Source organism: Otolemur garnettii, unplaced genomic scaffold (assembly GCF_000181295.1).
Source record: "Otolemur garnettii isolate 467f Iridium unplaced genomic scaffold, OtoGar3 scaffold00074, whole genome shotgun sequence".
NCBI lineage: Eukaryota > Metazoa > Chordata > Mammalia > Primates > Galagidae > Otolemur > Otolemur garnettii.
Window position 1 is genome coordinate 4,898,797 of NW_003852469.1, and position 16,979 is coordinate 4,915,775.

Genomic DNA, 16,979 nt, shown 5'->3' on the forward strand with positions numbered 1-16,979 from the left:
CTGTGTCAGAGAATTTCCTTTTTCCAAAGTGGAGCATTTTATTTATTTTTGACATTACTTTTCCCAATTAGTAAAGTAGTAAAAGTATAAATCTCCATCAAGCAAAACCGGAGTTAGTGATGCAGGTAAGTATATGTGTGTCTGTGAGCGGGTGGCCTGCGTCTGAGGTTGGATCTTTCCTGTTTGGGAGTATTGATTTCAGTCCTATCTCTTAGGGACACATTGCTGTAAATGTCACGAGTCCTTCTGTCCCTGCTCCAACCCCAGGGCCCAAGTTAGGATTCCCTTATTGGTGTTCTCACCTGGAGGTTCCCTACATTCTGGTATGGAATCTTGGGATCAAAACCGCTATCTCCCCAAATTTCCTTTCTGTCTGTTTTTATTTCAAGTTATGATTTTAAATCTTGGGACTGAATGTCGGGCTGAGTAAAGATTTTGAAACCTGAAAATATCTCCAAGAATTAAGTTTTCTAAGTAATCACTCTCAGGGGGAATTTGTGATAAGAAATGTAGGTGACTTGGATTCCCCCAAGTAATCTGTTCTAGGGAAATTAAGCTTCCAAAAGTGAGGCCTGGCATGGTGGCTCACACCTGTAATCCCAGCCCTTTGGGAGGCAAAGGTGAGAAGACCACTTGACTCCAGCCTGAGCAGTAGTGAGACCTCTACAAAAATAAAAATATTAGCCTGGTGTGTGGGTGCATACCCGTAGTCCCCCACCTATTCAGGAGGCTGAGGCAGAAGAATCCCTTGGGCCCAGGAGTTAGTTGGAGGTTGTAGTGAGCTGTGATGAGGCCACTGCACTCTAGCCTGGGCAACAGAGTGAGAGGAAGGAAGGAATGAAGGACGTGAGGGAGAGAGGAAGAGAGGAAGAGAGGGAGGGAGGGGACTGGGAGACAGAGAGAGAGAGAGAGAAACAGAGAGAGACAGACAGGAGAGAAAAGAAAGAGGACTTCCAGTAGTGAAGATTTCCCTTTGAAATAACATACACCAGGGGGCAGCACCTGTGGCTCAAAGGAGTAGGGTGCCAGACCCATAGGCTGGAGGTGGTGGGTTCAAACCCAGCCCCGGCCAAAAACTGCCAAAAAAAAAAAAAAATAATAAAAAGAAATAATATACACCAAGCACTTGACTATGTTTCCAATATGACCTTTATTGAGCAAGTACTGCTGTGACGTTTAACATCGATCAACGTAAGATTGCAAACTGTGCATGTCAACAGAGGTTCTCCCATGAACAAAAGTCCACTTTAACTGCACCAGTGAGGTAAACATAATTATTCATATATAGCTTTCTTAAGGCTAAGAGAGTTCTCTTCATTTATTATTTTTGGCTCAGTTAGTACTTTGCATAATACATCTCAAGACATTTCCCCCCAGTGTCCCCCTTCCCACAGCTTAGGAAATTGGCAAATTCCCCAGGTGCGTACAGTATCATGCATTTGAATCCCCCAAAGACTGAAGGGGGAGCACTCTGAGCTTGCATGCAGTCCCCTCGTATTGCACAAAGTAAAATACAATGTCTGGAGCCCCCATGGGAGAACCCGTTCTGTTTTGAAGCTGCCGATCACATGCATTTTGAAATTGTCATATGGCTTAACCTTTTGCAATGGACTCGAATCTTAGTCACCCTGGGTGACCTCCTTTACTACGGCGTGTGAAGTGACTTTCTCTACCTTTTTGGTGGACACTAATTTCTCCTCAAAGGTCTCTTCATGCTCTTCGACCTTTTGAGTGACGGTGACGGATTTAGTGATGTATTTGGTAGCACCATCCCCCCCCTCACTGGTGATTTTTTCTACCGTTTTGGTCACCACCACTTTCTCCTCACTTTGGTCACCCCCTTTCTTGTCATCGGCCGGGCTCAAGTCTAAGCCGTTGGTGATGACGCCTTTTTCCTCCTCTCGGCCACTGCCCTTCTCCTTGGTCTCCTGCTCCCGCTCCTTCCCCGCCACCTCCCCATTGATGGCTATGTCTTCCTTCCTGGCTTCCTTGGCGCCGCCATCACCTGCGTCCTCCTCACTCCCTCCCTCCTCCTCTGCTTTCTCTTTCCCCTTCCCGTCCTCTTTGACATCTTTCTCCACGTGTACCTTTATGGTCTTGGTGACAGTGACCACCGCCTCCACGGCCTCCTCCTTCCCCGGGGACTCGACTTTCTTCTTAGCCGGCACCTCTTTGGGCTTTTCCTCCTTGGGAGACTCCTTGGCTGCTTCCTTCCCTTCGGCCTCTTTCTGCTCCCCTTTGCCCACTCCAGCTTCAGGTTTGGCCTTGACCTCCTCTACCGGGGACTTAGCAGCTGGGGACTTAGCAGTCGGGGACTTGGCTTTTTCTGGTTTTCCCACCTTGGCTTCCGCCACCAGCTCCTCCTTGGGGGCCACCTCCTCTCTCTTTTCCTCGATTTTCTTTTCCTCCTTGGCTTCCGCTTCCTCTCCTTCCCCCTCCGCCTCTGTTTCTCCCTCTTCACCCTCCTCTTTTTCACTGGAGCCTTCCTTCTCAGAGCCGCCCTCTTCAGCTTGGTCTGACTTAGCGCCCTCCTCCTCTTCCTCTTCCTCCTCCTCCTCCTCCTTCTCTTCTCCTTCCTCTCCTTTCACTTCAGGTGCTTCGGCCTTCACTGGAGATTTCTTGGCAGCTTCAGCTTCTTCTTCAGCTGCTTCTTCCTCTTCCTTTTCAGCGGCCTCCTCCTCCTTCTCCTTCATGGAAACTGCCAACTCCTCCGCGATGGCGGTCAGGGCCTCTTCCATCTCCGACTTCTCATCCTCCACTTTGGTTTCCTCTATGATCTCCTCCACAAATTTGTGCTGGACCTTTAGCTTGGGAGCCTCGACCTTGGTTTTCTGGATCTTACTGGATATTGTGACCGAGGGCTGTCGGTGCGTATACAGCGGCCCAGTGATGCTTCCTGCAAACGTACTAAATCTGGTCTCTTCACCCTCCAGGAGCTTCCTAAGGAGAGAATCAAAGCAGATAAGTTGTCATCAAAATCTCATTGGGCCTTCTGAGTTCCATTAGGTGATGGATAATGCAGCCACCTGCAAATAGAATCTCATAAGGGAAAGCTTTCATCAATCTAATGTAATGCTTGGTATCATTTCACTGGGATATTGTGTCATATTCTGTGACAGAGACAGACTCTCCTGGGCTGCCATACAGCTGCCCCCTGCAGTAACTAACCACGCCCAGACACAGGCCTTAGCCCTGCAGCAGAGATCCACTTGGTGCAACATCAATATTCAGAGAAATTCCCTAGAGGCCAAGGAAACAAAACAACAAAACATACAAACACCCAAACCCTCCAAACCAAACAACTTAGGGACCTTTTGGACTTTTGGGATATGCACAAATTTCTTTTTTAGCAAATATAACGTCCAAAATTTTTTTGCAAAACTATTTAAACATATTTCAGGATTTAGGCTATATCAGATTCCAGCTAGGTGCTGATAGGGGTGTATGAGGTTATAAATTGGTCTGTAATTTTAATCATGAAATGTCTATATTGGTAGTGGGGAAACTGTTTAGCCAAGGATAATTTCCTTTGAATTATTTAGTCAACAGCAAGGTCACATGAGTTGGTAGACCTATAATCTATTTCTCTGTCTATAAAGAGATCACACATATACCGTATATATAGCTAGAGTTACATACATCTATTTATATATGTAGATCTAGACATATATAAGTATCTTACATATGTATCTAGACGTATAATCTATACAATAGTCTAATACGAAATATACACCTAAATTATCTACATATATAAAAATAAGTACATCTCTATTTTCTAATATACCAATCTCTATTATCAACCAGATGATGGCAATAGTAAGCTGTAAGAGAGAAACAGCGAACTGGAATGTCCTGATGTTTGTCCTTGACATTATAAATCTGCAAAGCTGAAACCACCAGATCAAATATTAAAAACCAAAACTCCTAATGTACACAGCTATGATTTAATAAAAAAGAAGAAAAACCCCAAAAACCACAAAAAATAAAAACTAAAACTCTATTTGTGCTTTAAGAATTCAAAAACATTTTTCAAAAAAAAGTTTAAACATATGCTTTGAAATTAATCGGCATTCCCCATGTGATTCAAACCCTTTAATTTTTATTATTATCTACTCTTTTAAAGCTGTATAAGAGGTGGCAAAACTACACTTGCAATTCTTTAGAAGACTTTCTTTTTGAGTAAGCAAGATTTGACTGATGTGACTCCCACGCCCTGTCTGCCCGCAGGGGCTGAAAGGTTCCGCTTGAATCGCCTCTGCAGTGCGGCTGGTATTCGGGCCATGTACGCAGGGAGTGTCGTACCTGTACGCAGCGATCTCGATGTCCAGAGCCATCTTGACGTTCAGGAGATCCTGGTATTCTCGCAAATGACGAGCCATTTCCCACTTCGTGCCCCGAAGCTCATTTTCCAACTGCTGGATGGTGTCCTGAAACAGACACAGGGCTCCTGCACAGACTGGTCCTTCCCAACTGTAACTTCCTTTACGAATCCCTTGCAACCCCTTCCCCGCCCCCACTCTCCTTCCCTCGGTGCAAACTCCCTGTCAGCCCCCACCCCTTGTTTTACATCTGAGACATTCTTAAAATCAATGAGACATTTCCATGAGCTGAGACCAGAGGACCGAGAACACAACTCAACAGGAGACGAACAAGTGCGCGTAAAATCTATCCATGGCTGAGATCTGCTCCTCCGCATCTGGGCCCTTTGAGCTGAAGGCAATTTTGAGAACTGTTCAAACACTGCCCGAAAACTAGTTGCTGCTTTATTAACGACCGAACGTATACCTCCTACCTTAAACTCACAAGCATGCAAAAATGGAATTGGAGAGGAAAAAAAAAACCCTTTTTGAAAAAGGTCATAACTTTAAGGACTCTGGGGCGGGGGGCAGGGGAGCAGCAGGAGAGGGGCAGGACCCTTCCCCAACTGCACTGGGTCTGTGGCGCGCCCGCGCTGGCGAGCGGCCACCAGGGAGCGCGGCGGAGAGGGCGCCTGGGCACGCGCCCTGGCGTCGGGGGCGCGCGGTGCTGGCGCTGGCGCGGGCTGGCCGCGCAGCCGCGGATCCTACCTGGTAGCTGCTGAGGTCGTGGTTGTGGCGCTCCTCGATGTCGCTGAGCTGCCGCTCCAGGGACTCCTTGGTGCCGCGCACTGACTCCAGCTCGATGCTCTTGGACTGCAGCTGGCGCCGGTACTCGGCGATCTCTTCCTTAGCGGAGCGGATGGCCTCCTTGTTCTGCTCGGCAGCCTCGGTGAGCTTGGCGTAGCGGCATTTAAACCACTCTTCGGCCTGGTGCATGTTCTGGTCGGAGTGGCACTCCAGCTGGGAGCGGATCTCTTTCAGCGCCGTCGAGATGTCTGTCTTCAGGTAATCTTTGCGCTCCACCGTGATGTGCGACGCCTGGATCTGGGCCAGCAGGTCGGCCACTTCCTCTTCGTGATTGCTCCGCAGGAAGGCCACCTCATCCTGCAGTGACTGCACCTTCTTGTCCAGCTCCACCTTGACCAGCGACGCCTCCTCGATGTCTTTGCGCAGCGCGCGGATGGCCGCCTCGGTGTCGTCGCGCAGCCGCGCCTCCTCCTCGAAGCGCTCCTTGAGCCGGTGGATGTCTTCCTCCAGGTGGTCCGAGTCCAGCTGCACCTGAGCCTTCTCGTGGTTCACCATCTCCAGGGTGGCGCGCAGCTCACGGATCTCCTGGTCGTACGCGTCGCCCAGCTGGGCGTGCGAGGCCTGCTTCTGCCGCAGCGCCTGGATCTCCGCCTCGATCTCCTTGTTCTGCTGCTCCAGGTAGTGCACCTTCTCGATGTAGCCGGCGAAGCGGTCGTTCAGCCCCTGCAGCTGCTCCTTCTCGTTGGAGCGGGACAGCTTGTAGTCGCCGCCCGGCCCGGCCCCGCCGTTGAGCAGGGACGAGGACTGGCTGAAGTCGAGGCTGCTCTCGGCGGAGCTGAGCATGGCCGAGCTGTAGGCGAGGCGCGGGGCGAGCATGCTGCGCTTGTAGGAGGAGGACACGGTGCTGGGCGAGCCCCGGGACCACGACTGCGAGCGGAAGCCGCTGGACGGCGAGCCGCTCAGGCGGCTGAAGCTCGAGCGGGTTTCGGTGACCCGCCGGTAGGCGGACGGGTTGCCCAGCGAGTCCAGCGTGTAGCTCATCTTGGAGGCCTTGGGGCGTGTGGCTGTCACAGCGTTCTGCCGGCCTCGCCGCAGCCCATTTATAGCCACGGCGCTGGTCCCGGGCCAGGGCCCCGCCCCGTGGAGGCGGCGGCCGAGGAGGCGGGGACTGCGGGCACCGGTCGGGGAGGAGGGGAGGGGATGACGGCTCAGCGGTGAATCAGCTCCAGCTCCACGTGGGCCCACGCCGCATCGGACCCCTGACTTTGCTGCCCGGTCCTGGCCTCTCCCCACAGGTCCACTTTCCACCCCAGCCCACTTGTCGCCCCGCAATCTCCTTCTTTCCACCTCTCACCTTGAGACTGCGTTTTACACCCTTGGTTCAGCACCCCCCAACGCCCTTTCTTTGTTCAGTCACTCCCACTGTTCTGGCTGCCCTTCTCCAGCCCCCTGGGCCCCTTGGCCCTCCACACTCTTATCCTCAAGGCTCTCTCTTCTTTTGCTCTATCCCCCGTACTTTTTTTCTTTACCCGTCTTTGGGGCTCAGTCACTCCCTCTTTTTTGTTTTGGCCCTCTCCCTCCTACATCTGGCCCCCATCTTTCTAAGCCCCTTCCTCTGGGACCCTTTTCTTCCAATATTTTGCGTCTCCCCTTCACCTCTTTCCCCTCCCCCCACACGATCTCTCCTCCCCTCCCCCATCCTAGTCTCCCCTTGCCGTCCTCCCCTCCCCCCACTCCTGTCTTAAAGCAGCTGATGAGCGCAGAGGAGCTGAGTCTAGAAGAAAAAAAAAAAAAGGACTTTGAGGAACGGTCGGCCCGAAGGCTTCGGGAAGGGGACAAAGAGGACAGGCCGGGGTAGTTATTTGTATTAGAAGTGGGATGTGGCGCTACATTCAGCTTAACGTTTGGGGGACGTCTGCGGCTTCTGCAGGGGCACAAGGTAAGGCGCTGAGCTCGCTATGGCGCCGGCAGCACCGAGGACAGCACCCAGGCCGGCGAGCGGGACGTTCAGCTACCCTGGGGGCTTGTCCCCCAGTCTGGACTGCCTGGTCGGCAGGAGGCAGGGGGAGCTCTCCCCCCCCTTCTCTCCGAGAGAATACAAGTAAAACCTGTTTGTAGTGACTGTGTTTGCAGGATCCAAGCTGGTATCGCACGTTGAGACTTCTCTGCAATGCAGGGTTGGCACAGTGAACAGATTGCAGGTTTTGCAAACAACCAGAATGTATTAAAGTCAGTTAACAGACTTTACTTACAGCCCAGTTTGAATTTTCTGCTGTATGATGGATGCAGGAAATCAGGGAATACAGGGCCTGAAATCTGAAGGTCAAAGGCGCCTCAGAAAGGAGAATTTGAAATTTGCTGGGGTGAGAAGTCCAGGGGGGCCTAGTTCATGATTAAGTTTGGGCATAAACAATTGCCTTGTCATCTTGTGGTTCAGTACACCCTAGGTGTAACCACGATGAGAGAAAAGGCGTCTGAATTAACTTGAAATTAATTGAAAAGTTGCCAGACAGATTTACCACGACCTCGAACCAAACCAGCTATTTTCCTCCTTTTAAAAGGAAATACTTTCCTCTTTTAGATTTTAATGACTGCATTGGAATGGATTTTCCTTATCTTTAAACGTCTTTCTTGAATCAAGGACTCCACGCAGACTTCCTGCTGTCTTGTGCACTCCTAACTGTTAAAATGTCCCTTGATTTTGGATAAGGCTTTGGGGGCTAATTCAGGGTGGAAAAGTTCAGAATAGTGCAAGAGAAAGTGAAGGCTAGGATGCAGAACTAAGGACAGGGCTGAGGCCACAGGCACAGGTGGCAAATGCTTGCTATGGGTGTGCAGATACTCCGGCTCCCAAAAAGTAGAGAGGTGGGCCTTAAATAGCTTATGTCACAGCCTGTTTTCTCCAGGCTCTCTTTTATTAAATGGCAGGGTCGTACTAATCAGTACGTAGCCAGAAAAGGCATGGCCTTCTAGTGGTTTTACTTTTCATTTTTATAAGTTCTCTTGGCTCAAGTGCAGCCAAGTAGAAGAAAATGTTGAAAAAGAGAAGGGGTTAATTGAGGGAGTTCCTTCTGGTTCATGAATGTGAAGCTGCTGCATGGCAGGCTGCGTGGGGGAAGGATGTTCCAGTTTGCTGAGGGCTGGCTTATCTCTCAAGGAGATCCCCTGTCTGGAGTCACTGAGGCAGAGAAATGAGAGAGGGGGACTGGCTCGTGAATCCTGCACAGACAGGATTTTCTGGATTAATTTGGATGAATCAAGGCAAAGAAAAAGAAAAAGTCCTTGTTTTCTGGACTTATCAGGCTGTCATCTAGATAAGGCCAAATGCTAATTATGCAGCAATTTTTTTTTGCAGTTTTGGCCCAGGGCCAGGCTTGAACCTGCCACCCCCGGTATATGGGGGCGTCCTACTCCTTGAGCCACAGGCCCGGCCCAGAAATTTTGCTTTCTTACTTATTCCTTCCTGATATTATTAAAATATATCAAAACGGTGATCATGTTGTATATGGAACACATGGTTAACCGGCAGGCTTCTGTTGCTAGTTTTCTTTAGGGCTTTGGAAATGAGATGACTCTGCAGAGACACTGACAAGGAAACGCAGGTCTAACTTCGCCTTCAGCCTGTTTTGCCTTGTATCTAAACCAGCTCAGAAATTGTTCCGCTGCCAGCTGGTTACAGAGGAGGAAAGTGTTGTGTACAAACAAAATAACAGCTGATTACTCAGGGTAAATCTAGTGCCTGGTGCTTGGAATCGTAACTTCAGGGTCCCAGGATGTCTTGTTCAATCTGAGCCCTGCAGGATAATACAAATTATAACAATAACTTTATTAAGGAGAAGCTATTTCCATGACTGAAAAATGAAGGATCCAGTTCCACACTTAGAAAAATGTCCTATTTTATATTAGACTTTTCCTGCTTCACCATTTTCCCTAAAGGTGACTTGAAGGTTATACCTGTCAGGGAATTAGGAGAAAAACTTTTCAAGAAGCTGTAACAGACGTTTTTCTTTTTGTCTCTTTTGGAGACATTTGCCACCTTACTATTTTTCACAGAAAGGAGTGTTTTTACATTTTTTTAAAAAAACCCTAGTGATACTAAAGCTATGGAATCTTCTGAAAACATCAGCAAGAGAGAAAATTAGCCTGGCAATGTATCTGAATGTACCATTCGCCATTGATGGGAGGGAATGGGCTGTGATAGTTTTGTAATTTTTCCTGAGTAGAAGAGTTTCACATATGATTTGGAGGTAAGACGTTTTTAAGGAAATTATCTCGGGATTGTTGTTTCATCAGCTGCAATCTGTTTTGAGTCACTTTATAGAGAAATATACAGCCTGCTCCAACCTACACATTCCTTCGGTAGGGAGAATACAAATGTTAAGTTTGTACTGAAGAGGTAGCCACTGTGAGGCTTTGGGGGTCTCAACTACTAACAACTGGGAAAACATCCTTTGCATAATGAATGCATTTATTGGGTCAGAAAGTAAAGGTCAAAAAATAAGAAGTTGGGCATAGTCTCCTTTCCCCCTCCCCATTTCCTTCCTATTTTTCTTTTAAAGAATATATATATTTTTGAAACACAAAAATGCAAGGAGGATGGGATGTGGGAAGTTGACAGCAAGCAAGGTATCCCAGAGGGCAGATGCCACCGTCAGGCTGGTAGGCTGAATCTGTCCAAGGTTAGGAGGCTTGCCCTTTCTCCCAGCCTCCTGTGATATCTTGGACCTGATCCTTTTGCCTGGGTTCTGATTCTGAAACTCCTGGTGAATATTAACTATACCCTGCTCTTGGGTAATTATTTAAGGAGCTGTTGATGTAGGAAGTTAGGGACTTAGGCTGCTGGAGCAGGAACCACAAAAGAAAAAAATTATAACACTTATTTCTACTCAAGCCTCAGGCTGTCAAACTTTAGAATCAACTTTGACTTTTAGGGTTTTTTGGCTTCAGATGTCAAAAGGCAAATAAAAATATCCTGTAGGGAGAGAGAGGCTATTTCTTGTCAGGAAAATTGGGACGTGCCTGTTCTGCCCTGTTGCCTTTGATTAAAACAAATCCATCAGAAGGACAGTATTCTTGTTAGGACATTAAGCCACTGAAAATGGTGTTGGTTTCACTCGCCAAATACTTTCCCCACTGACTATTGCCCTATACTTCTGTCAGTTACTGTTTTTATGAAGTTAACCAAAGTATTTAAAAAAAAAAAACTTAAGCCACTTAATTTTTATACTTTTCCAAATATTAACTTAATACATTTTGAAATTCCATATCGGGAAATGTTATGCTTTGTGGGGAAGGATTTAGCTCCCGGCTTTAACAGAGCTTGCTGATTTTTTTGCTGTGTAATGCCTTCACCCTGCCCCCCGTGAATCAGTTCTGGGGAGCCAGAGGAGGAAGACTTATAATTAAAAAAAAAAGTATTTCATACCGGGATGATTCAAAAATAAAGTTTAGTAGATGCATCGTGGAACAACCCTGCATTATTAATTTTCAGCATGCTTTTAATTGAACCCATCGGCTTTACCTAAAAAGCAGCCGAGCTTGATGCTATGCACTTGAATTTTTAAAACTCTGCATTGCACAGAACACTGCACCAGAGCCGCCATGGAATATTTATAGCATATTTTATCCCAAGCTTCCCAAGTCCCGACTTAGCAAGAGACACAATTCTTTTATTAGAAACTCTTAATTAAAACGAGCTTTGTAAAACTATAGCAGATCAATAATCTTTGGACCAAATCTCCAAAAGGGACTAAACCTGGGAATACAAAGTCCAAAAGAGCTCTTACCTAATAGTTAAGTCGCATTTGTTCCAGGGCCGGGTTCTTTTTTTCCCCCACAATTTCTGCAATTCTAAGAAGCAATATTCTTTCATAATCCTCTGAAAATGGTCTCCCTGTCACAGCTCTCTCTTGTCACTTAGATTGCCAAGAACATCACATACTACATTTTAGAATATTCTACCTACCTTTTGGGTTTAAAATATATATATTATATCTATAAAATGTGGGAGTTTACAAAATGTAGAGAGGCAATAACTTAAGCATTTTCTATTTATCTTTATAACTGATATATACATATATATACACATAGGATCTGTCTCTTTATATAAATTTGTGCCTTGTTTTGTAAAATAAATATATCTGAATAAATAATTTGCTGTCTTTAAGGAAACAGCAAAGTCCTGATTGCCTTGAGATCTGGGCTTTACTCAGGCATGTAAGTTGCGTTTTCCCCATTAAAGAAAGGTTTTTGACTACCCTTTCTTTAAAGGATGATAAAATAATAATAGTGATTAATAATAAAAAATACTTCAGGAAGTCAAATTTGGTCTGATATTAATTTCTCTCACTCTGTCTGCTCCTATTTCTTTTTGTACATGGAGAGAAATGTCACCATGAAGGTGAGGGTGGTGGTGTGACAGCTGGAGGTGGAAGCTTGCAGTCTGGCTTAGCCGGGTCTGAATACTGTATTCTTTTATCTCGCTGACACCCTGAATTCTAAAGCCATCATTGTCTTTACCACCTTCAGATTTTTACATGGGGATGATATTTTACATCAAAGAGACAAGACAAAACAAAAAACCCCCAGAGTTATCTGGCATGAGTACCAGGGATAACCAAGGTAGAGTACCAGTGATTCCCATTTTATAGTTGATTAAATCAATTGAGAGATTTGTCAGGGCTACACATTTGGTAAGTAGTGGAGCCTTGACAAGAGCTAGACCTTCTGATGTCAGTGCTAACATTTAAAGAAAAATTCCTTTAGCAGGGTATCAACCCAGTCTCAATCAGCATCAAGAACAAAATGAAGGGCAGCACCTGTGGCTCAGTGAGTAGGGTGCTGGCCCCATATACCAACAATGGAGGGTTCAAATCCAGCCCCGGCCAAACTGCAACCAAAAAATAGCCGGGCGTCGTGGCGGGCGCCTGTAGTCCCAGCTACTCAGGAGGCTGAGGCAAGAGAATCACTTAAGCTCAAGAGATGGAGGTTGCTGTGAGCTGTGATGCCACCGCACTCTACCGAGGGTGACAAAGTAAAACTCTGTCTCTAAAAAAAAAAAAAAGAGAAAGAAAAAAGAAAAAAATGAAGAGTTAGTAGATCATGGTCATCCCCCCAACAGTAACTGGCATTTATTCAGTGGGTACTGTGTGCTGGCACTGTGCCAAGCCTTTACTGCGTCATCTCATTTAATTGTCACAAGAACCTTTGAGATGACACTATGATTATCACCTTTTTGTAGAAAAAGCAGTCAGGTAAAGTCCCAGACACAGCTGGAGGGTGGTGGAGTGAAGATAGGAATTAAGGAATGTCTGACTCAATGGGGAGCAGACCATCTTCAAAATCTCATTTAAAAGCTAATTGTTTAGGGTGGTGCCTGTGGCTCAAGGAGTAGGGCGCTGGCCTCCGTATACTGGAGGTGGTGGGTTCAAGCCTGGCCCCAGCCAAAACTGCAAAAAAAAAAAAAAAAGCTCATTGCTTAACTGTTAGGTCTTATAAAGACCCAAATCTCACCATGCATTCTTTTGCTGTTTTTTTTTATTTATATATAAAGAAAACACCTTCATCTTTTCTCAAACGAGCATCATTTCTTGGTTTGTGACTTTATTAAAGACATTGAAAATGAAAACTTTGAATTACTTGTCTTTGTTATATTTTGTTCCAAATTGATTTTCTATGTCATTTGAAATACAGCTAATTTACTGGAGTCCATGCTGTTTGGATAACATTCTAATCGTGTGTTTATTGTTTTATCTGGTATCTACTCATGACTCACATTGACATACACCTTGGGTTTGGTTTTTTGGAGATGTTAATTGGTACCGGATATTAATTTGTCATCTTATCACTTATTTGCCAATACTTCTATATATTTACATCCATTTACATTCAAAACCCAATCTTTTAATTATGTATTTATGATTTTTTAAGATGTCGAACTCTTTAAATCTACTTGGAGAGATCTGATCATAATCACTTGAATCTTGGCGGAAGAAATAGCTTGGGCCATGATCTTCATCAGCGATGGTTTACAATGGGATGGTTGGCAAGGAAGCAGCTTTTAAAATCTATTAAACCAGCAAAGAGCCAGCCATGAATAATTTTAAGTGAATCTCCAGATGATCTATTCTATATACTAAAATCAGGGTTATGTGACTGTACCGATATGGGTTGCCTGGAGACCAGTCTGCCTTTATCCATTTTTTTACTTCTGGGACAAATGCTCCGACTGACCCTTACTTTCATTTGTGTAAATCTGCTCTGGTTTCTGCTTTATCAGACAGGGTCAAGGAAGAGAACCATCTCTCATTTTTTTCCTGAGCAAAATTTGACCTTGGGAAGAGACAACATCTATCTGGTATTAGTCACGGTAGCAATCAGCTTCTGGATTTAAATTACATAAAATTATTAGGAACTGGATGCCTAATGATCAAAATCCTTCCTTAGCCGCTATGACTCATTTAATACAATTTGCTATGTTTTCCCCCACTTTCTTTCTTTCTTTCTTTTTTTTTTGTTGAGACAGAGTCTCACTTTCTTGCCCTCAGTAGAGTGCTGTGATGTCACAGCTCACAGTAACCTCCAACTCTTGGGTGATTCTCTTGCCTCAGCCTCCCAAGTAACTGGGACTTCAGGCTCTCACCACAATGCCTGGCTATTTTTTTGTTGCACTTGTCATTGTTGTTCAGCTGGCCCGGGTTGGGTTTGAACCCACCACCCTTGGTGCATGTGGCTGGTGCTGTAACCACTGTGCTACCGGTGCTGAGCCTTCTCCCACTTTCTGATAGTATCCGTGGCCCCTTCCTTCTCTCATGCTCAATATACCTTGGAAACTTAAAGCACTTTTGGAAGCTCCTATGAGCCACACATTGTCTGCTTTCTGGCACAATCTGGCACAATGGCTGGTGTCACAATGGAGCCATTCATCTGGGGTTTATCGGAGACTCTACATCAAATAAGTGGGCTTCTTCTGCTTCTGGTTTGCCGGCCTCGTTTATGCTGTCATGACCTGGTCCCAGGAAACCTCGGCGTATCCAGACCCTTTCCCATGCCTTATAAGTGTACATTCTTTCTCTCAGCCCCTGAAGCTGGTTGTTTGTGGTCTAGTTGGATGCTACCACCTGCTGGTCATTTCAATAATGTCTCAACATTCTGGCTAACCACAAAAGCCCAACCAGCAGACACCCTGTCCTATCTATATTTGTATATCCCAGAATATTTTCCTGAGAGCGAGTGCCCGATAAACATACGTTGTGTGAGTGAGCACATGAAGTTCTACCTTTTTGACCTACAACTTTGATCCAACCAACACTGGAGCTCTTGAACAGGGAAACCCATGCAAGGCAGGATCCTAGCTTAGATGAACAAGGGAAGACATCGTTACCATGGGGGACCCGTCTCTAACTCAGCCGGAGGTAAATAAAGTGTGTCACAGGAGCACAGAGCCTGGGCAATTAAACCAACGGGTGATAAGGGTAGGGGACCCTTGGGGAGAGCTTTCTTTCTTTTCTTTTTTGAGACAGAGTCTCACTATGTCACCCTGGGTAGAGTGCTGTGGCGTCACAGCTCACAGCAACCTTTAACTCTTGGGCTTAAGCAATTCTCTTGCCTCAGCCTCCCAAGTAGCTGGGACTATAGGTGCCCACCACAATGCCTGGCTTCTTAAAAAATTGTTGTTGTTGTCATTGTTGTTTAGCAGGCCCGGGCCAGGCTCAAACCCACCAGCTTCGGTGTCTGTGGCTGGCGCCCTACTCACTGAGCTCTGGGCGCTAAGCCATGGGGAGAGCTTTCTGAAGGAGGTGGCACTGGATGTGAGTGTTAAGGCATGAGTAGGGAGTGCCCAGGGAAGGAGGAGGTGGTGAGGGCAAGCAGTGTTCTCAAAGAAGTTTGAATGACTAGAATACGGGGGGAGAGCAGGTAGCTCAGGATAGAGAGATGGGGTCAAATAGTACAGGCTGGAGAGAAGAGGCAGGCAGCCCAAGCTTAAAAGAAGGCACAGGGCCAAGGCTGACGGGAGAGGGGGCCATATAGCCCAGGCTGGAGGGGAAAGCAGAGGGGAGGCGACAGGGAGTGTCCTATGTTAGGACAGGACCTTGCATCCATTTGTAAGCGGATTAGAGGGAGCATTTGAGTAGGACAGTGGCCTGATCCGATTGTTTTTTTTTTTTTTTTGAGACAGAGCCTCAAGCTGTCCCCCTGGGTAGAGTGCCATGGCATTACAGCTCACAGCAACCTCAACTCCTGGGCTCAAGCGAGTCTCCTGCCTCCGCCTCCCAAGTAGCTGGGACCACAGGCGCCCGCCACAACGCCCGGCTATTTTTTGGTTGCAGCCGTCATTGTTGTTTGGCGGGTCCGGGCTGCGGATTCGAACCCGCCACCTTAGGTGTACGTGGCTGGCGCCTTAGCTGGTTGAGCTATAGGCACCGAGCCCCGATTGGGTTTTTAGAAGAATCATTTAGAAGGAAGGAAAAAGAATAGTTTGGCCAGTGAAATGGACTAAAAGACAAGGAGTTTGGAGGCTATGGAAGAATCCAGATGAGATTAGAGGAAGGGGTTGAGAAAGGTGGGTGAGGAGAAGCAGGTGCCGCAGTGGACTGGACAGGTTTGGGGGGTACTGAGGGGTGGTGACAGGGTCTTCTGCATTTATTTCCTATTGCTTCTGTAATGACTTGCCACAAACCTGATGGCTTAAAAGAACACAAAGTAAATTTATTACCTTATAGTTCTGGAAGTGAAAAGTCTACGGTCTCAGAGGCTAAGATGGAAGGGTTGGCAGGGCTGTGTTCTTTCTGGAGCTCCAAAAGGGAACCCACTGCCTTGCCTTTTCCGGCTTCTAGAGGTCACCCACCCCCTTTGGCTCCCTGCCCTTCCCCTACTGCGAAAACCAGCGGCAGAGCGTCTTCTCACTGCCCCGGCTCCGTCTCACATGCCTGTCTCTGGCTTTGATCCCTCGCCTTCTCCTAATACAACATTGGCCATTGCATCCATTATATGGGGCCCCCCACGATCTCAGATGATCTCCCTATTTTAGGATCTATAGTAGATTTCTGGGGCTGCCAGACTACCACATAGTGAGTGGCTTAAACAATAGAGCTTTATGTTTTCTTTTATAGTTCGGAGATTGGAAATTGGAGATCAAGGGGTCGAAGTGACTGGATTCTTTTGACACCTCTTTGGCTTGTGGATGGCCATCTTTGTCCTGTCCCCAAGTCATGCTCTTCCCTCCTGTGTGTTTTCTCTTCTTATAAGGAAACTAGTCATTGGATTGGAGGACATCCCAAAGACCCCCTCTTAACTTAATTACCTCTTTCAAAGCCTCATTTCCAAATGCAGTCCTATTCTGAGGCTCTGAGGGTCAGGGCTTCAACAAGTGAATTTTGTGGACACAATTCAGTCCACACCAGAGTCCTTAACTTAATCACACCTGAAGAGTCTCTTTTGCCAAGTGAAAGAACATTTTCACAAGTGCGAATCATGGACACGGACACTTTAGAGATGGAGCATTATTCGGCCCTATGCATCTTTCACAATATAAAGTGTAGGAGAGAAAAACCAAATTTAGGGGTTAGGGGAAGTTGAATACTGGAATTTTTACATGTCAAATCTGGGATATCTATGCTTCAACCAAGTGAAGGATCTTCCAGGTGGTTGAATTTCCTGACTATGGAGAAACACTGTCTATCTATAGGATGAGTGGGCAACTTTACCCAGTGTAGTGCTTAATTGTATACAGTATTTTATTTTATTTTATTTTGAGACAGAGTCTCACTTTGTTGCCCTTGGTAGAGTGCCTTGGTGTCTCAGCTCACAGCAACCTCAATTCCTTAAGCCATTCTCTTGCCTCAGCCTCCTAAGTAGCTGGGATTACGGGTGCCC

At 46.5% G+C, this 16,979-nt stretch overlaps 1 protein-coding gene across 1 annotated transcript; it reads right to left on the reverse strand.

Annotated features, from left to right (window-relative positions):
• Positions 1 to 1,130: 1,130 nt before the first annotated feature.
• Positions 1,131 to 6,173, reverse strand: NEFM (neurofilament medium). The gene is made up of 3 exons (XM_003793960.3): positions 5,067 to 6,173; positions 4,303 to 4,427; positions 1,131 to 2,940 (listed from the first exon to the last, which is right to left on the reverse strand). The coding sequence occupies exons 1-3, from the start codon at positions 6,144 to 6,146 to the stop codon at positions 1,620 to 1,622; spliced, it is 2,526 nt and encodes an 841-aa protein (XP_003794008.1). The 5' UTR covers positions 6,147 to 6,173; the 3' UTR covers positions 1,131 to 1,619.
• Between the last annotated feature and the right edge of the window lie 10,806 nt (positions 6,174 to 16,979).